Consider the following 19,406-nt stretch of genomic DNA (forward strand, 5'->3'; position numbering starts at 1 on the left):
TAACATGAATTTACGTCCAATGAACTGTTTACTGCGCAAGTTTTCAATGACCTGGTTAAGGGAGGATGGCTGCATGTACTTCCAGTTATTGTTTTAAGGTCAATCTGAATGATTAGTTGGAATTCAATTATTCCCTTCCATGCTATTCCCTGCTGAATTTCCAAAGTGTTCTCTCGTGGATGTAGCTCTGTTCGCCTAGGCAGTCAGCAGTCTTGCATCAGACAATACGAGTACGACATTCCCGATGCTAGCGCTAATGACCAACTCCGGGTTGTTTACTCCGTCGTATTATGAAGATATGCGAATGTCTGCCTTGACCTGTTTCTTTTCGTTTTCATTTTTCGTTTGCTCCTAATTCTGCTGGCTGACATTTCTGGATGCTATGCAGTTGCGAATAGTATGGTGAATAGTACAATATATATGTATAGTAGACGTTGTCCAAAATCTTACAAGAGCCATGACATCTTAGAACCATAAACTCAAATCTGGGCCGTTAAAGATAGAAAGGATATCGCATGAATCTGGGGGGCAAGCAATGGGATGTTGATGCGATGTAGCAAGTAGAACGCCGAATTCTCCCACCAAGCACCAGGCGACCGTGTAGGAAAACAGGAAAGAAAGAGAAAAGAAAAAACGGCTTCGATCTAAACACGCTATTCACTTGAAAAGCAAAGGGAGAAAAATGTACAGATTAAGAATGGCAGCAATATTGACAATCTCAAACCTCATCAATGAGATCGAGGAAACAAATTGGTGAATGTAATCGAAAATGGTGACCAGGTAGTACATTACAGCATTCAGCAAGCGCATCCATCGTTGGTTGTGGTCTCTTTTGGGGTGATGTTCACGTCGATCACTAGAGGGTAGCAGTCAGCTCTGAGGAATTTAAAAGTGACACCGAGGAAACAAACCTTGGCTTTCTCCTCTGCTACCTTCGCCTTCCATGCCTGGTAGAGCTTGGGCTATCCGCCGGAAAAGTTGCTTGACATTATGACCAACTTTGGCGCTAGTCTCGATGAACATCAACCCGTTCTTCTTAGCCTCCTCTTCACCCTGCGCGGTTGTGACCTCACGCTTGTCGTTAAGATCAGTTTTGTTTCCAACTAGAACAATAATAACGTCATTGCCACGCTCCCCTCGTACGTCGTCTATCCACTTGCGGGTGTTCTGGAAGGACTTGGCGTTTGAAATATCGTAAACAACAACAGCAACACTTGAATCCCGGATGTAGGAAGGAATTAACGACCGGAATCGTTCTTGACCGGCTGTATCCCAAAGTTGGAGTCGAACAGTTCTATCCTCTAGGTACATAGTCTGAAAAAAACGAGTTAACACTGGCATGAGCGATAAAAAAGTGTGTCGAAGGTGGGGTTCTAGAATCGAGAGGCTGGCTAATTGCGGTGAGATATACCTTCGACAGAAAGTCGATTCCGATGGTCGCTTGATATGTATTATCGAATGAGTCGTACATAAATCTCGTAATCAGGGACGTCTTGCCAACTACATGTCACAGTCAGAGACTTGGACAGACCATAAACTAATGGAAAACTGGCATGTGGTATACATACCGCTCTGCTCTCCCAAGAACACCAGCCTGTGGAACAGTCAGCAATTAATTCAGACTACAGGAAGCTTTGGTATACAAGGACATACTTGAACTTTTTCAAAGGGTTCGAATACGACCCTACAGCGGAAGTGGATGCCATTGTGACAAGAAAACTTGAAAGAAGTAATGGTAGGATAAGGGGTAGCGGAGGGAAAGTCGCAAATAATATTTACGTAGAAGACCTGTGGAAAGGGTGCCCAAGGGTATCTTAAGGATAGAAGGACATGAAAAGGGGGATATTATCGGGGATCAGAAGCAAGACCAAGCAAGGCGCCAGAGTTGTTCAAATGGGCGACTGGGGAGGAGTGAAGTCAACTCAAACCCATGGATCAATATGGGGAAACTGTACGGTAAGTAGATGTTATGGACTGACAAGCCAGCATTAAACTCCGACCGCCTCCCGATGACGGATTAAATCCGGCCCGACCAACCCATCATCAGCGCAAGCTGCGGGTGTTGCTCCAGAGTGATCCGGACAAGAGCTCCGCTCCACCGCAATCTTTCTATCGTTTGCGAGTCTTTCGTCAGGTGTCTCAAGGCCCTGTAGCTTCTTCGCTGTTTCCTCCAGCTTAAAAAATCGTGTCGAAAGTTGGAGGTCACCATGGGTCTCGTCTATCCAGCTGGTGCTGCTACCGTGTCACTCCTGGTGATCGGGGGATGTGAGTGAACTCATCCGACTGGGATAATGATATAGTGCGCTAATCAATACTTGTAGATATGCTTTTTCACGGAGATGGCGAACAATTTAATGTATTCAAAGATACTTGGATGTTACATATGTTCTGTAGGGTACCTTGTTAACACGTCCTAGGTTGGTCAATTTCTCGAATCGGTATCTCCATATGCTTGGGCAAACATTGGTATCGCGATGTGCATAGGTTTATCAGTTGTTGGAGCAGCATGGTACGTCCTAATCTGGAATTATGTTTTCTATTATATCATCACTCATGGCATGACTATCCAGGGGTATCTTCCTTACAGGTTCATCGATTGTCGGCGGAGGTGTCAAGGCGCCAAGAATTCGGACGAAGAACTTGATCTCCATTATCTTCTGCGAAGTAGTAGCTATCTATGGTGTCATCATGGCAATCGTTTTCTCTTCGAAGCTCAACCTCGTCGGCGATGACGAAATCTTCTCCGGCAGCAACCAATATACTGGATACGCACTCTTTTGGGGTGGCATCACTGTGGGCATGTGCAATTTGATATGTGGTATCTCTGTCGGTATCAATGGAAGCAGTGCAGCTCTAGCAGATGCTGCTGATGGAAGCCTGTTCGTTCGCCCCATCCGTAATTCTCTCAGAACAGCAAGTGAACTAACATCTTTGCAGATTTGTGAAGATCCTTGTTATCGAGATCTTCAGCTCCGTCCTTGGCTTATTTGGCCTTATTATCGGGCTTCTGGTGACACAGAAGGCTAACGAATTCAATTAAGGTTGCTTAGCGGTTGATGAGGGGAGGTTTCTCCGAGAGAGAATCATGCGATTCGGGGTTGGAACCATTGTATGACTTCTATGTTACAGCTTAACTTTGTTCTGGTGTTCTATTATATACTGCATTATGGCGTACGGATCCGATCTGACTGTAGAGTCTTTTGGGTATGCGTGAATAGCATTGATTGTCCCGCTGGTTTGCCATGATGTCTGGGTCGATGTACAGTAGTAGGTGTGGGAAGTAATAGAAGTGCCGATATTCTCAATACGGGAGCGCACTCTTTTGTATAGCATTGATTTAAATTTCACGATGTTCTATTAAGAGTTTATAGAAATTTGGCGATCGTTGTATTGTTGACACTGATAAGCTTGAGCGATAGCAAATATCCTACGGGGCGCTACTAGTATATTTTTGGAGGGTCTGATTACCAGGTGGTTTCCCCGCATCCGACAAAACTCTCTTCTCAATAATTCTTGCAAATTCTAACAAGATAGCACTCAGAATGACAGACATCAAACTCAAGGCAGCGATATTGATCGTATCGGACACTGCCTCTAAAGATCCTTCCACAGACAGAGTTGCTGACACTCTTACGTCTTTCTTCTCCACGGAGGGGTCAAATACTTGGGATCGACCGGCCACTAAGATCGTACCTGATAATGTACTCGATATCCAACGAGCCATTTGTGACTGGACAGATGGCCCAAATTGGGTTAATCTCATCCTTTTGAGTGGCGGTACGGGCTTTGCGGTTAAGGATAACACTCCTGAGGTTCGTTGAACCTGCTCCAGAGTTACTCTGCTTTGCTAAAGTCGTTGATTAGGCTGTCTCGCCTCTGATTCATCGCCATGCACCTGGCCTAGTGTGAGTTGCGTTATATCGTCAGACCTAAATATAATGTGATTACTGACCGTAAAACATTAAGTCACGGCATGATTGCCGCTTCTCTGCAAGTTACACCTTGTAAGCTGATGTACACATGTTACTTGAGGGCTCACTAACAATCATTCTAGTTGCAATGATGTCTCGGCCTGTCGCGGGTGTTAGGGACAAAACATTGGTTATTACCTTGCCTGGGTCGCCAAAAGGGGCTAAAGAGAACCTCGACGCGGTCTTCAAGCTTCTGCCACATGCATGCACTCAAGCGGCTGGTGCTAACTCTCGAGCCATCCATGCCGGCGGTGTCAAGAAACTAGAAGCTGAAGCAGGGTTATCCTCGGGAAGCAGAGTGGAGCCCAATCGCGACCATCACCATCATCACCAACATCATCATTCTCATCCTCATGGTCACGGACATGGCCATGTTGCCCCCAAGGCGCATACGTCACCATCGGAGAGACCACAATCAAATGATCCCAGTGCAGGCCCGAATCGACGATATCGCGAATCCCCGTACCCAATGCTATCAGTGGATGAAGCACTTGGAGTGATTAGCCAACAAACCCCTGATCCAGTGATGATTGAAGTTCCTGTAACCACTGCCTTAGTCGGATCTGTCATTGCCGAGGATGTCTATGCTGCAGAAGCTGTTCCAGCGTACCGAGCTAGCACAGTAGATGGGTACGCCGTGATTGCACCTGAAGCAGCAGATGTTGGACCAAGCACAAAGGGGGTATTCCCCGTGGCGTCTATTTCTTACGCCAACCCAGGAGGGTCATTGTCCCCCTTGGAGCCCGGAACTATCGCCAGAATAACCACAGGGGCTCCTCTTCCACCAAATTCCAACGCTGTAGTAATGGTTGAGGATACAGTGCTCGCTTCTTCGACCCCTGATGGGAAAGAGGAAGCAACAGTAGAGATATTGACTGGTGATATTAAGCCCAACGAGAATGTCCGTGAGCCCGGCAGTGATATTGCGCTGAGATCGAAAATCCTCCACAAAGGAGACCTCATTACGCCAGTCGGAGGCGAGATCGGCCTTCTAGCAGCATCTGGAACAAAAACAGTTAAAGTCTTTAAGAAGCCATGTGTGGGTGTTTTAAGTACTGGAGATGAGCTCGTTGAGCACGACGATCCGAGAAAGCTCCATGGAGGGCAAATTCGAGACTCTAACCGTCCATCTCTTCTCTCGTGCCTTGCCTCTTGGGGCTTCCCCACTGTCGATCTAGGAATTGCTCGTGATACACCAGCAGGTGAACTGGAACGGAGCCTTCGGGATGCCCTTCGCGGAGTGGGCAGGGCAAGTTCTAGTGTAGATGTGATTATCACCACTGGCGGCGTATCCATGGGTGAGCTCGACCTGCTTAAACCCACTATCGAACGTACACTAGGCGGGACCATCCATTTCGGCCGCGTGTCCATGAAACCAGGCAAGCCGACCACATTCGCCACGGTCCCGTTCAAGCCAACGTCGTCAACTCAACAAGCCCAGCAAGAGCGGGAGACTAAGCTTATTTTCTCATTACCTGGAAACCCTGCCTCGGCCCTCGTGACACTAAATCTATTCGTACTCCCCTCTCTTTACAAGCTAATGGGCATGGGCGAAAAGCAAACTGCGCCCGGCTTATCTTCAACACTTGGATTACCACTCGTTTCAGTCAGCTTGACACATGCGTTCCCGTTGGATCCCAAGCGTACCGAGTACCATCGGGCTATTGTGACGGCGTCTCTTTCTGACGGCCGATTGTACGCCTCTAGCACAGGTTTAGGGGGGGTTGGGCAGCGGAGCTCTAGAGTAGGAAGTCTAGCGAGCGCAAACGCGCTCTTAGTGCTCCGACCAGGAAGTGGACAGATTGAAAAGGGTGTCCTGGTAGAGGCATTGATGCTGGGACCGGTCGTAACAGCGCAATAAATGTTCTCCAGTAGCAACATATTATCCCACTCTCACAGGATGCCATCTCCCAGAAACCGATTGTTTCATGCTATCCCGAGTTAATTCCAAGAAATGTACTCTCTAATTTTATTCCATCATCGCTTTTCAGTCCAAATGAACTTTGAAGCAATGCTTAATGAATGTTAGACTCCAAAAGCAGGATCTCATGAAACTCCTTCACAACCGTTCGGCCACCCACCTCAACCTCAACCCGTTAGGATCAAGCATGTTGCAGTACTCATCGTATTCTATAACATATCGAAACCTCCAGCTCATCCTGCTCTCCCTCGCAGCCAAGCCCCATAAGTTAGCCAAACTCCTCTGATCATGCAGATATTGCGGAGGAAGATCTGGAGGATCTGTTTGTATAGGGAAGAACGGGATAGATCGGATTGCAAAAATAGATGGTGTTGGAAACAGGGATATTTTGAGGTGGTCCAGGCTTGGTGGGCTTATATGCTGGTTTGTCTTTGGCTATGGACAAAATATAAACAATATTTCTGACAAGTTTCTCTGCTCTTTCAGGGTCTAGGTTGGTATATTCTTTGATGAGTTTTCCTCCATCACCGTTGAGGTAATGGGAGATGTCAATGTCTTCGTTTCATGCAGAGAAGGATCCGGATTTTATCAAGGAATGGAAGCGTATGATGAGAATATGAACAGCTCTATATCTTAAGATTTGGAAAATAAAGGGTTAACATTGTAGGACTTTTATAGAGCATTATCTAGAATTTAGAAAGTAGGTTTTCCATATATTTGCCAAACCAGTGTTTATTATTGGATATGCCCTAGGCTTTAAAGCCCATGTTCCAGAAAGCAAGAGCCTCTCCGTTTGGAACCCAGATTTTAACTTGATATCACCTGCGTATCCTTGCGGTACAACTTTTCCAGCTGTATGCGTCATCATTCTTCACCTCCCCGGCTGAATCTCTAAAACTGATACAGATTAAGCGTTGACTGATGGGGAGGAGACACGCGTAGGAAGAAGATTGAGGCCGTCACATTACGATGCTAACGATCTGTATACATAAGTCCCTGTTATTGGGATGCCCGTATGCTTCTTTATGTAACTAACCTGACCGGACAGCACCCCTTACCCATGATATCAGGACTATAATGATCAACGAAGATTTATAGTCATACACTGAGGGGCCTGTAATTGTTCTATGATTGTATGTATTCTTATGTCAATTTGAATGAAAGCGAAAGGTATCTAGCATAGCCTATGGCGGGTTATAACTTAACAACCGAATAACTCCCGGGAGGTATGATGAGCAACATTGTAGCAGAAAAAAAAAAAAAAAAAAAAAAAAAAAAAAAAAAAAAAAAAAAAAAAAAAAAAAAAAAAAAAATCCATGTCTATCCCTCGCGTCCGACCAGGATATCACACCAAATAACACCTCAACCGCTATAAACATGCGAACAGATAAAGGAGTAACAAAATTGGTACGAAGACCATCTACATTGATCAACCTTTGTGGACTTTCCAGTTCTTCTTCTTCTCAGCCCGAAACGCAGGAATGGTATGGTCTTTACCTTGCTTGCGAGCGATTTCTATGACAAGGAATCGCACGAAATCTGAAAGGGTCCAGTAGCTGCTATGAGCACTCAGCATATTCAAGTATTGGATATTTAAGGGTCCGCCACCGCCGGAAAGGTAGTAGTCTATTTGACCATTGTCATTGAGAAGAAGCATACGTTTTTCCGCGATCTCTTCGCGGGTGAAGTCGTGGGTTTCAAGCTCGACATTGGAGGGAAGTTTTGAAATGGCGGCAGGACGAGATGGTGCTACATTGGCGGCGGCCATTATGGATGGAGCTGAACTCCAGCGAAACACGCTACCGAACGACTTCCAGAATGATGCTGATGTGCTGGGGATAGAAGTTACTTTAAGTGAGTTGGCTAGGTCGCTGTCGACGGCGGCATTAACACGGTACGCGACTGGGTCAGTAGTGTGCATAATGTTGTAGAGGTTATCCACAGCCAAACATCCATATGTGTCTGCTTCTCCTGCCACACCACGCACTAGATCATCACCTTCGCAGCCAGGCTTTTCCCTTCCACGCCGTGGTAAAAGATTCGCTTTGTTGAGCAGTAAGAAGAACCCAGCTGGGCTTCCACAAATGAATAAGTCCTTAGTGTCAAATTCGAATATGTCCCCAGGAATGCTAGTCTTGGAGAAATCAATATCGGGTACATGGGTAGGCTGATGACTGAGGATATCTAATGCCATTGCACTTCCGAGGGAATGGGCAAGTAAATGCACGCGGCCATTTTGTTGAAAACCAGGGTTGTTCTTACACCATAGCCGAAAGATGCGGTTGGCTTCTTTGACAACTGCCTGGATCATCTTTGGCTTATGATGCGACATGTAATAAGGAATATCTAACATGACATCACTTATCAAAGACCTAACGGCAGGTATCGTCTCCGGAGTGATATCGTGAAGGGTGAACTTGTTGCTAATTGGATCCTCAACGCCCTGGGAGTCGAAGTTGGCATCCTCTAAAGACAAAGTCGACCGCCAATTGACAGGGAGGATCATGATACCTCCATGACCCTGGCGTACATGTGGCCACACCGGCTCACTGTTCAATTCCATATTTATATTCCTTCGAAAGGCGTTAATAGCATGTGTGAAATGGAAGCTTTCCATACGCTCCGACAGCTTCTGACCTATGCCATGGATGACAAGTACTAGATCAGTCGGTGTGGGGCGCATCTCTTCTATGGCACAAGCATAGCAAATCTGCCTGCCACCACTTGCTGTGGACATAGTGCGGGACTGAGTGCTCCGGAGGTAGTTTCTGACATCAACAGGATTAGGCTTAGATGGATGTAGCTGGTCCCATAATCGTCGATTGAAGCCACGAACAACCGGTATGCCAATTTGCCGTCCTTTACGAATTGCACTAAGTGGCCTTCTTCCTCTGGATACTGACGGCAATAAGCTGGGTCGAAGAATTTGCGCATCTCTGCCATCAACATAAATCACACTAGAATTAATGTATTGCTTAACAGCTTCTGAATGTGCAGCTGGTCCACCAGCAGCCCGGCTCTCATCAAGAGAGGCGATAGCCGGATTAGGGGTGGCAAGTCTCTCAGGTCCACCCGGAATAGGACTTGAAGTTTCTTGATCACGCGTAAGAGTGACTGAACTGAGACGCTTCGTATCATCTTTCGGCCATAATCTGTGTACGATTTTCATTTCGGCGTCTGCACCGTTTTCCACACAGCTGTTGAGCTCATCTTGCCATGTCTCCGACCAGGGTTTCAGATATACGTAGCCATCCTCGAGTTTATTGGCAAGCTCTGTTTCCACGGGCAGCATGGTATTCTTGTAGAACCATGTCGCACGAAGCACGCTTGAGATATCATGTAGAGGACTCCAGTATATAGGTTTCATCTATCAAGTTTAACGCTCGGTTTCGAACAAAAGGGGCATTGGACATAAAAGTCTTACCTTCAAATTAGGTAATTCAACTAGATGGAGTCGCGATACACCTACAGGAATCTTCATACGAGCTTCCTGGTTATCACTAGAATTGTCAGAGTCATCTAGAGAGCCATATGGAGCTTGTTCTTGATATACGCTCGTCCTCAACCCCGACGGCTTCTGTGTGGCATGGCTAGACGTGGTGGGCTGGTGGCCAGCTCGGTGCACTTGATCTCCATCTTTTGACGAAGTAGACTCCAGCGAGCGCCCAAATACGCTTTCAGATTGGCTTAGAGGGGCCCTTGCAAACGGCGAGCCACTGATGGTGCCCCCACGAGAGGGGAAGCCACGCCAGCTTGTACTTTCAGTACCCTCGGATGCTGCATCTTCACTCTGCGGGGATCCAGCAGTCCTGCGTCTAGTCGACTTGAAATTACCGCTCGGGGATGGCTCTCTCTTGCGATAACTGAGAATGCCCGACCTATCGCTTTCACCCATACCGCGATCTGAAGAATGGGGAACACGAGATTTGTCTCCGGGATCCTTGACGCTTGTCTCTGGGCTGCGACATGCCTCATCGCCTAAAACGCTGCCAGGAGCACTCGGACAACTTTTATGACTCCCAGTCCAACTCTTATCTCCATGGCTTCCCGATTGCCTTTTGCAACTTGTGTCAAGAAGGAACTCCTTCCCAGGTACCGCTATTCCCGCATTTCGTATTGATGAAGCATCCGTACGCGAATGCTTTCTCGCCGCTAATTCAGACTTTGTAGTGCGTAGCAAAGACAACCAGGACTCCTCGAGTGCGATATTGTCTTTGACCGAGAATGGTTGAGGTGGAGCTCTTTCATTACCTGGCCCTTGGTTGCTGGACGGCGGAGGTAAAGCCGTCAATGGATCGTCAATAGGTAATGAGGATACGTAGAAGAACTGAGGGCGAACTTTCGGTGGCTCGTCTAACGAATGCCAGGAAGAAGGTACAGGATCATCATTTGCCAGAAGACATGTCGGGCCGTAAGTATGGATCGGCCCCGTCATTGTGGGCACTCCGTAAGATACCGAATACGCTTATTATCTGGGATCTTCAAAGGGGGAAAAATGAGCGCGGAGATAAAATCTATCAGCATAGGACTAGCATCGCTGAAACACGCAGTGATTAGCGGTCTGTAACGCTGTCTTGTGTTAAACTCGCGTCAGCAAGGGAGGATCGGGATAAATGATAGCTTCTGGGTAGCTTAGCGCGCGCAATAGGGAGGGTAAACTATAAGAACAATGGTGGCAACGGCGAGACAAGCATCATTTGAGGTCCAGATTGCGACCTTCTTGCAGGTAAGGGTCGACAGGCGTGCATGTTTGGCCAACGGTGACTTTTTGTTGCTCGTGGTCCGCGTCTGAGCCTATGACGTCGTCACACGTGCCTTGGCTTCCCGCGGGAATTTGTTGGCCTAGAAAAATCAGAAACAAAAGACACGTCGTCTGCAGTCTTGGAGGCAGTGACTACTCCCAACAGCCCCTGATTTGGTGTAGAGTGGCCTTGCTTTCGAGGAAGAGATATCATTGTAATTTTCTATTAAACAGCAACTATATGAGGGTGGAGCTAAGTGAACGACCGAAATCCAATACAATGTGGAGAAAGAAGAACACTCGCAAGAACAAAAGCTGAAAACAAGCTGCGACGCTCAACGGTCAATCAAAAGAAGCAAAACAGGTACTAGTTATGCAATAATCTGGATTACATGAGTGGCCGTGAAAGTCTTTCGGTGTCTAGCTCCACGCTCCACCAAACTAGCACCGGCAAATAAACTTACCTTTGCGTGGGGCCATTGTCTCGACCTGGAACTGGTTGTCACCGTTGTCAGTCGGCATAATTGTATCTATCGACGTGGTTCCCCATCAAGGACAGTGCTCGTATGTGCAGTTTCTGGAAGACAACCAAAGTGGCAATGGGGGATCCCAGCATGTCAAGGAGCTGATACACATCGTGCATGTGCTTACGGATTACACTGTCAGGAGCACAGAAGGTGCGAATACTCATCTCCTTGACAATTGCTTTCCAGTTATGGAGGTTGGAACTGAGAAGGACTGGATTTGTTGAGCTCTCTCCATGAAATCTCAAAGACCTTTTGTTTTCCGAGATCAAGCGCTGTTGGGTGGCTTGATCAAACTGGAACTCGACGACTGATGGCCTGTTCTTTGATCCCCAGTAGTCCTTGATTCTCTTGATCGATTCTTTTGAAAGTCGACCTTCACGATATTGTTGAACGAGAAATGCATTTGCACTGACACATATCATGACCTCCAGTTCTGAATACAGCATCGCTTGTATTGGAGGATTCAGTGAGATAGGAGTAGTCGATTGTGGTAGTTGATCTTCCATGCCACGGGGTTCATGAATGATTGTCAGCGAGGCCTTCGCCATGCCTTCGGTCTAATCCAACATTAGTACACAAAGCAATGTCATTTTGTTGGCAGAGAGACCTACAAATCCATCCACTATCTTCTTTCGCAGATCTTTGAGACTCTTTGATTTGTGTTTCTCACTCGACTGGTATCCCAGGTCTGCTGTTCCTCCGAGCCAACCGTTTTTCCCAAAGAGCTTTTTGTGCGAAGACCGTGTCTGGCAAAGCGAGCTGTCGATGTGATCGAGTCCGAACGACTCATTCTCGCAGATGTGAATGGGTTCCTGCACGGGTAGTATGGGTTGCTTGCAAGGATTATCATACTCCAAGACTGCAACCTGACTGGTCATGGCCTCGGGGGGTGTATTGTAGGTTGGTGTATACTCATGTCCGTCATGAACAGCCACGCGAAGCCTTTCTACTGCAGAGGCTCCAACAGAAAATGGCTGGACATCACGTACCGGAGGAAGCGACAAGATTTCTGGGGAGTAGAGAGACTGATCAGATTCTGACCTGGGACCAATTGATCGCGAAGAGTTTGTTGATGTATCAAAAGGGGGAGTGATATCATCTGTCTTGGGGGACATATTCCAGAAAGATCTATATTCCTCATAGAAGGGATTAAGTTTCGCGACATCCTCATAGGGAAGCGTTTGGCTGCAGCAGTTAGTATCTCAACCCGTGTCGATTGGGATTTCCAATTGCTTACGCTGGACTAAACATGATGGGAATCTCCGAAGATAATTTCATTGCAATCTGGACAGAGTGAAGAGGATGTTGACGTCTGTTCTGCGGTAAGAAAGAGTATAGAGAATGATATGGAGTTAAATAGCCAAGGTGGAGTTTTAGTACGGAGTTTAGCAAGACAAACCATATTTATTTCAAAAGCTTCAAGATCGATATCTCCGCCAACTATTTACTATTGTTGAAGCCTTCAAAGGCATCGTAATATCGGCGACGAGGCGCTAGTTGGGATCTATAGTGCCTAGTTATGGAATATCCTATTTTTAAATGAGGGAAGCGTTCTAGTACTATTCAATAGTCTTGTATTGACAACAATAGCAAATTTCATGATAGGTGTTGTATTCACGACAACAATAGGACTTTATTTGATTGTGTCTGTGATTGTATAGTAGAGTGACTACTATTCAAGCCACAGCTATATACAACCATCCGTAACAAAAAACAAGAACACATACCAACAATAGACCTTTATGTTAATGTTATACGTGACTACCTTCTTTTCTCACTCCAACCCTGACTCATTGCTTTTCATACTGCATTGTACATCGATTTGTGGAGAATCATGGTTCATGCTCCAATTGTCCAAGCCTCGTTGCCATGAAGATAAGCAAAGTGTATTTTTCATTACCTCTACCCTTGAGGTAAGATCCACACACTCCATATTCTCTTTCATATCTTTTCCTGTGTTGTACGTCCTAATAGATGATGTTAGGAGGAAGTTGCATGCCCTGCCAATCGGCCGGTCCGCTCGGCATGCCGTGAGAATTGCCGATTTGGTTTAGAGTACAGAGTACACGGGCACTAGTATTATGACATCACGGTCTTTAACTGACCAGAACGATATATCCTCAACAAGTAGAAAGTCGCCCCTGCTGCAATGGAAGCATACAAGTTGCTCTTTGTACTTTGACTAGGCTCTACTATAATCCTAGATACTAATGCCCATCACCTAGGGGTTGTTTAGAAAAGTCTAGAGAGAAGCACTGAGGCTCTCTCCCACAACTGCCGTAGACCTTATTCCCGAAGACAACTGCCCTTGGAATGGATAGCGAAGAACAATACTGCTTCGCCGGTTGGGAACTTAACCTAAGCAACTCGACATGATTGATACCGGAGTAGTCAAGGAAATCAAGACGGTAAAAGTGGGACTCAGAACGACTAGCCTGGATCATAAACACGGTAATTTTGCGTATACGTTAGTAGTGATGTCGATTGGATGGTGAAAACCTGGACTACTAACTCTTAGTCATGGGCGAATTTAGTAGTACTCCGTACTGCAAGTGAACATATGAAGCATCAGCACTCAAATCGGTTCACCGATTAGTGTTCCTAATGCATCTGCCTGCCACAATCGCCGAGCCTATTTCCATATTCCTCATTCCTACACCCTATACTGGAAGCCCCATCCGTTAAATTGAAAGGCAAAAAGCATCGGCATGTTCAGTGACCAATGACAGGCGGCAGAATCAGTGCAGAATCCCGGCGATTCTGCCGATACTGAAGGTCACGTGAAAATACTCCACATGCCGACTTTCGCTTCCGCAGGGACTCCAGACTCTCGGAACGAGCGACGGCACTGACCTCAGTGCTTCCCCACACGCTCAGTTGTACTTCCCCCCAATGACATACCGCCATGCCATATTGCTTACTAGCCCGGGACCCTCCCCTGCTGCAATTCATTACCTGATACCCCAACTTGAGAAACTATCTATGGCATCTCCCGTCGATCCAACCGAACATGAATGCCGTTGTGGTTCCCCGTGGCGGGCTTCGATACTGCTCCTCGGGATCCCTCCACCAAGCTCTCATTTATTCATAAATGAGCGCTTCACCCTTTGAGATTCACTTCTTCTCCTTGTAACACTTTCACTCAACCTCTTTATTTATTCATGTTGGTGATGCTTTGATCTTTCAGAACTTTTACCTCTTATTGTCATTTGTCGATCCTCATCCCCACAGCCGCGAATACCAAAGCAATCAAAAGCTTAATTATCGCGTTTTGCCGCCAGCATGGCTCAAACCCAAGAGAAGTTTGATATTGTCATCGTGGGCGCAGGCCCTGTTGGCATTCTTTTGTCCCTGTGTATGTCAAGATGGGGTTATAAGGTTAAGCACATCGACAACCGCCCAGTCCCCACTGCTACAGGTCGCGCCGATGGTATTCAGCCTCGTTCCACTGAGATTCTCCGTAACCTCGGCCTGAAGCGCCAAATCATGGCCTACAAGCCCGCCAAGGTTTACGATGTCGCATTCTGGGATCCTCTCGCCGGGGAGCAAGGCATTCATCGCACTGGCAGCTGGCCTAGTTGCCCACGTTTCATCGACACTAGATATCCTTTCACAACCCTTGTTCACCAGGGAAAGATCGAGCGCGTGTTTTTGGACGAGATCGAAAAGGCCGGTACTACGGTTGAGAGACCCTGGACTATTACCGGATTCAAGAATGATGGCTTGGACGAGACCTACCCCGTCGAAGTGCAGCTGAAGTGCCTTGACACCAACGTGATCGAGACCGTCCGCTCTAAGTATCTCTTCAGCGGTGAAGGAGCCCGGAGTTTTATCAGACAGCAGCTCGGTATCCAGATCCATCACAAGGATCCTATCTCCTATGTGTGGGGTGTTATGGACGGTGTTGTGAGGACAAATTTCCCTGATATCGAGGTGAGAATCCCAATCTTCATGGTCCGGCTGATCAAACACTGACAAACTTTTCGCTTCAAAACAGACCAAGTGCACAATCCACTCTGACGCTGGTTCGATCATGGTAATTCCCCGTGAGGACAACATGGTCCGTTTGTATGTCCAGATCGCTTCATCCTCGGATCCCGACTTCAACCCAAGAAAGACGGCGACTGCGGAGGAGGTTCAAGAAACTGCGAAGAAGATTCTGAAGCCATACTGGGTTGAATGGGATCGCGTAGAGTGGTATTCTGTTTACCCAATTGGGCAGGGTATCGCCGAGAAGTATACTCTGGACGAGCGAGTCTTCATGGGTGGAGATGCCTGCCACACACACAGTGTATGTCAAGCCATCTTTAAAAAAACACATTTCTTCGAGCTAACCCTCCTTTAGCCCAAGGCCGGCCAAGGTATGAACACTGCATTCCACGACGCTTTGAATATGGCCTGGAAGATCCATGCTGTCGAATCTGGACTCGCCGATCGCTCTACTTTGAGCACATACGAGAGCGAGCGCAAAGACATTGCAGAGACTTTGTTAAATTTTGATGCGAAATACGCCGCCCTGTTCTCCAAACGCCGTCCCACTGCTGGAGAGGTTGGCTCCGCTAGCCATGCCACTGTAGCGTCTGGCGGTGACGAGGAGGATGAGTTTGTTAAGACCTTCAAATCATCATGCGAATTTACCAGCGGTTATGGCGTTGCCTACAAGCCGAACGTCTTCAACTGGGATGCTAGTCACCCGGCCAAGTCGTCTCTGTTCGACGTTCCTGGTGTGAGACTGACCGCAGGACGCTCTTTCACGCCCTCGACAGTCACTCGACTGGCAGATGCCAACTTTGTGCATTTGGAGCAAGAGGTGCCAGCTAATGGTGCATTCCGTATCTTTATCTTCGCAGGTAAACAGGAGAAGACAAAGAAGGCCATCACAGATCTTGCAGCAAACCTAGAGAAGGAGCGCTCGTTCCTGTCGGTCTACCGCAGATCCGACATTGCTGATGTTTCATTCTTTGAGCGTCACCAGCCCCACTCCAAGCTCTTCACCCTCTGTTTGGTGTACGCTGCGCAGAAGAACCAGGTCGATATGGAGGCTGTGCCCCAGATTCTCCGCGATTACCACCACCACATCTACGCGGACGACATTCCCGACGTGAGAGTCCCCAATGCCAAGTTCGCCGCACACGAGAAGCTTGGCTTTGACCCCGAGATGGGAGGTGTAGTTGTCTGCCGCCCAGACAGCCATGTTGCCTGTACCGTGCAGTTGGTGGAAGGCAGCGGCACCGCGGATGCCCTGAACGCCTACTTTAACGCTTTCTCGACCAAGCCGTTGGGCCAGGACCAACAGCAAAGTCGTCTTTGATTCACGATGAACCTGTCTATTTTATAGCTTTTTGATGTACATAGCACTTTGGTCTTTCTGTCACATTGGCCCTGTTTGAGCACTTATGTATGACCCGCATTCTTGGCGTTTGTTGTATAAATACCTGCAATAGAAGTATTCCCTTTAGAACATATATCTTAAGCTTGGACCATAATTCCGAAAATACTCTGTATTGTTAGTTGTGTAGCAAGGAATGTCATTGTTATGGGAGCAACGTTCCTGGTGGTGTGTGCGCGGAAGATGCCCACGGTGACTACATAAATCATTCTCTTCGCGGAAGTCATTCCCCGCACAGATCAATTATCAAGACCTTCAAGAGTGCGCTCAGCATTACAACTGTACCAACAGCCAGCCAACAAGATGCTTTCTCTAGTCCTTTCAGCTGAACTCACAGGGTAAGTGTGCTCTATATGTGGTTTCCAAATTATGACAAGCTCTACTTTATGATTTTTCGCCTTCTGTCTGCATTTATTTGCATAGCTTTCCCGGACCTCATAATCGCTGGCAGTAGCTCACCTTAGTGTAGAGTCACCGAACTTCGCCCTCAAGATACTCCTGAGAACCCCTACTACTACACTTTCAAGGTGCAATGCACGTCCTGTCGTGAGACACACCCAAACTGGGTCAGCTTCAACCGTTTTGTAAGTCCTGTCTGGCCTATCGCCTCTCATCCGTTGTATCAATTCTTAAAAATTACTTTGACTCAGGCTACTTATGAATTATGCAGGAGCAACACGAAATCCCTGGAAGCCGCGGAGAGGCGAACTTTGTCTGGAAATGCAAGCTTTGCCAAGTCAGTTTGTTCATTCCATAAGTGCTTCGCCCTGCCTGCAGCTAACAAGTGTGACCAGAAAACCCATTCTGCCTCTATCGTCGCAGGTCCAAATGTGTACGAGGCAGACGAAAAGCGCAAGGGCCGGAAAGTGATCGACATTGACTGCCGCGGTCTTGAATTTACCGAGTTCAAAGCTGATGTGAGTGGCGCTTCATCATTGTAAACGACTAGAGGTGATTCTAATAGGCAACTAGGGCGAATGGGAGGCTAAGGGCACCGAGTCATCCACTCCTTTCACGGCCATCGACCTGTCAGAGAGCGAGTGGTATGACTATGATGAGAAAGCTGGAGATGAAGTTTCCATCAAGGAAATTACCTGGGAGGTGGGAAGAGCTTGAGAGGTCTCATTATACTGAGGATACCGTACCATTGATGGCTATTTGGTCTACAATAGCATTCTGAATTGTCTCATTACTATCATTTCTGTTTAAACTGCCGGGGTGATCGTGGCTGGAAACATCTAGTAGTATCTTCATGCTATCGCTTCTGCAGTGCGATATTTTCGAACATGAGGAAAGTGACATAATGAGGGATACCAGCCATATGTGCCATATACAAGGGGCCAGGATGGATCAATAAATGGCAATATTGAGGAGTGCAATTTTTACTGAAACTTGATGTACCTACGTTGGCTTTTTGACTTCGGATAAAGGCGGTGACTGGAGGCATATTATCATTGGCTGCTTCAAGACCGGCAATATTGCATTTTTGGCTGACAAGGAACCTTCAATTCGCCGGCGAGAGTTGGCGACCGCGATAATCCTTTTACTAGCTCAACACGCGACCAGCACAAACAGCACCTCGGCGCTGGAACTAGTCTTTGATTCAGCTGGCTGTTTATCCTCTTGCCGAATCGACACGTTATCATCAAACGGGTTACGCTATCTTTAGAACTGTTCAGTCGCGGACCCTGACTAGACAACCATAACCATGAGTGTCAGTATTTAGTACTTGCTCTTTTACAATTCAGGTCCAGCTGGACTTGTTAACACAGTGTCTTTGGTTTATGCTGACTTCGTTTGCAGTTCCAACCAGTCAACCCCCGCCCTTTCTTGCAGACTAGGTACGCATTAATATCATCCAATCGCGCTTTTTCGATCGCATTGAGCCTTTCTTCCGGCTAAACCAGACCCCGCGAGTATTGCATGTCTAACAGATGTGTTATAGGGTCGGTACAGAGATGGTTATTCGTCTCAAGTGGGGTCAGACCGAGTACAAGGGCAAGCTGGAGAGCATCGACTCGTACATGAACGTGCTATTGCGGGACACGGAGGAGTTCATTGATGGAAAGAACACAGGAACTCTTGGACTTGTGCTTATTCGGTATGCTTATTGCTCTTGCATGGTTGGGGTTTGGCGGATGGGCAGCTCTCCGCTTGAGGACCGATTGTGCTTTCGTTTCAATTCACGATGATAAAGAAACCTTCGCTGACCTTCGACTTCATATAGGTGTAACAACATTCTCTGGATGGGATCGGCAGACAACGTCGAGATGACGGACCTGGGGCTGCGGTAGAGAAAGGTTCGACCGGGCGTCGTTTACGAAACACCATGCGAGAACGAAATGCATATACCAGTTTGTGTCTCCTTGGGAAAGATACGTCGGTGGACGAAAGAGAATTGTCAAATGAGCTTTGAGAACTGGCTATCACAGGCTCTGTCTATCTTGTTTCTGGCACGAGGCGTTTTCAATGATGGCTTCTAAATACAATATTTTTTGGGTGACATGGCAATTCAATCTGCAAACGACGAAGAGCCTAGAATTTGCGATCTAAGGAACAAGAAAAAGCCCTCTTTATCGCTGGCGCTCGATCGTCGAATAATGGCAATGTCGTGCTGTTTACGAAGCATGCGACAATAAAATGTCTTAATGTCTTGAAGTATATAACCGCTTAGACCAACCAAATTAAAGGAAGAGTGGAAAACAACCCAAAGGTTTTTTTGGGATACATTGACTGTATGGGGACAATAAGTAATTATAGGTGCTCCTGGGCAGTGCTATCGTGATTATGCCGGGCGAATGAAATTACCCCACCTTATAGAAATTCCCAATGGCTCGCTGTCTGTCCTTCTGCCGAA

General features: G+C 47.1%; 7 protein-coding genes across 7 annotated transcripts; 4 read left to right on the top strand and 3 right to left on the bottom strand.

Moving 5' to 3' along the window:
* Nucleotides 1-252: 252 nt before the first annotated feature.
* BDV37DRAFT_260052 (Rab family GTPase YPT6) lies at nt 253-1,945 on the bottom strand. Its single transcript, XM_032083207.1, has 5 exons — nt 1,654-1,945; nt 1,569-1,594; nt 1,412-1,500; nt 912-1,314; nt 253-856 (listed from the first exon to the last, which is right to left on the bottom strand). The coding sequence occupies exons 1-5, from the start codon at nt 1,704-1,706 to the stop codon at nt 798-800; spliced, it is 630 nt and encodes a 209-aa protein (XP_031936856.1). The 5' UTR covers nt 1,707-1,945; the 3' UTR covers nt 253-797.
* A 141-nt stretch (nt 1,946-2,086) lies between these two features.
* On the top strand, nt 2,087-3,471 carry BDV37DRAFT_260054 (H(+)-transporting V0 sector ATPase subunit c''). Its single transcript, XM_032083208.1, has 5 exons — nt 2,087-2,265; nt 2,322-2,356; nt 2,418-2,509; nt 2,571-2,879; nt 2,938-3,471. The coding sequence occupies exons 1-5, from the start codon at nt 2,208-2,210 to the stop codon at nt 3,038-3,040; spliced, it is 597 nt and encodes a 198-aa protein (XP_031936857.1). The 5' UTR covers nt 2,087-2,207; the 3' UTR covers nt 3,041-3,471.
* Nucleotides 3,472-3,512: 41 nt separating this feature from the next.
* BDV37DRAFT_260056 (bifunctional molybdopterin adenylyltransferase MobB/molybdopterin molybdotransferase MoeA family protein) lies at nt 3,513-6,023 on the top strand. The gene is made up of 4 exons (XM_032083209.1): nt 3,513-3,812; nt 3,865-3,905; nt 3,967-4,004; nt 4,055-6,023. Exons 1-4 carry the CDS (start codon nt 3,543-3,545, stop codon nt 5,830-5,832), a joined length of 2,127 nt encoding a protein of 708 aa, XP_031936858.1. The 5' UTR covers nt 3,513-3,542; the 3' UTR covers nt 5,833-6,023.
* Nucleotides 6,024-7,201: 1,178 nt separating this feature from the next.
* BDV37DRAFT_260057 (DDHD family phospholipase) lies at nt 7,202-10,647 on the bottom strand. The gene is made up of 2 exons (XM_032083210.1): nt 9,317-10,647; nt 7,202-9,259 (listed from the first exon to the last, which is right to left on the bottom strand). The coding sequence occupies exons 1-2, from the start codon at nt 10,325-10,327 to the stop codon at nt 7,322-7,324; spliced, it is 2,949 nt and encodes a 982-aa protein (XP_031936859.1). The 5' UTR covers nt 10,328-10,647; the 3' UTR covers nt 7,202-7,321.
* Nucleotides 10,648-10,870: 223 nt separating this feature from the next.
* On the bottom strand, nt 10,871-12,411 carry BDV37DRAFT_275173 (uncharacterized protein; the record flags this gene model as incomplete). The annotated part of the gene is made up of 6 exons (XM_032085350.1): nt 10,871-10,959; nt 11,098-11,122; nt 11,172-11,717; nt 11,772-12,041; nt 12,150-12,345; nt 12,398-12,411. The coding sequence occupies 6 exons, from the start codon at nt 12,409-12,411 to the stop codon at nt 10,871-10,873; spliced, it is 1,140 nt and encodes a 379-aa protein (XP_031936860.1).
* Nucleotides 12,412-14,015: 1,604 nt separating this feature from the next.
* On the top strand, nt 14,016-16,550 carry BDV37DRAFT_260061 (putative FAD monooxygenase). Its single transcript, XM_032083211.1, has 3 exons — nt 14,016-15,093; nt 15,158-15,451; nt 15,506-16,550. The coding sequence occupies exons 1-3, from the start codon at nt 14,443-14,445 to the stop codon at nt 16,469-16,471; spliced, it is 1,911 nt and encodes a 636-aa protein (XP_031936861.1). The 5' UTR covers nt 14,016-14,442; the 3' UTR covers nt 16,472-16,550.
* A 302-nt stretch (nt 16,551-16,852) lies between these two features.
* BDV37DRAFT_287466 (uncharacterized protein) lies at nt 16,853-18,843 on the top strand (the record flags this gene model as incomplete). The annotated part of the gene is made up of 8 exons (XM_032088110.1): nt 16,853-16,887; nt 17,019-17,133; nt 17,220-17,285; nt 17,344-17,466; nt 17,522-17,650; nt 18,353-18,390; nt 18,495-18,650; nt 18,777-18,843. The coding sequence occupies 8 exons, from the start codon at nt 16,853-16,855 to the stop codon at nt 18,841-18,843; spliced, it is 729 nt and encodes a 242-aa protein (XP_031936862.1).
* Nucleotides 18,844-19,406: the final 563 nt, after the last annotated feature.

The sequence above is a fragment of the Aspergillus pseudonomiae genome (genome assembly GCF_009193645.1).
Source record: "Aspergillus pseudonomiae strain CBS 119388 unplaced genomic scaffold BDV37scaffold_94, whole genome shotgun sequence".
Lineage (NCBI taxonomy): Eukaryota > Fungi > Ascomycota > Eurotiomycetes > Eurotiales > Aspergillaceae > Aspergillus > Aspergillus pseudonomiae.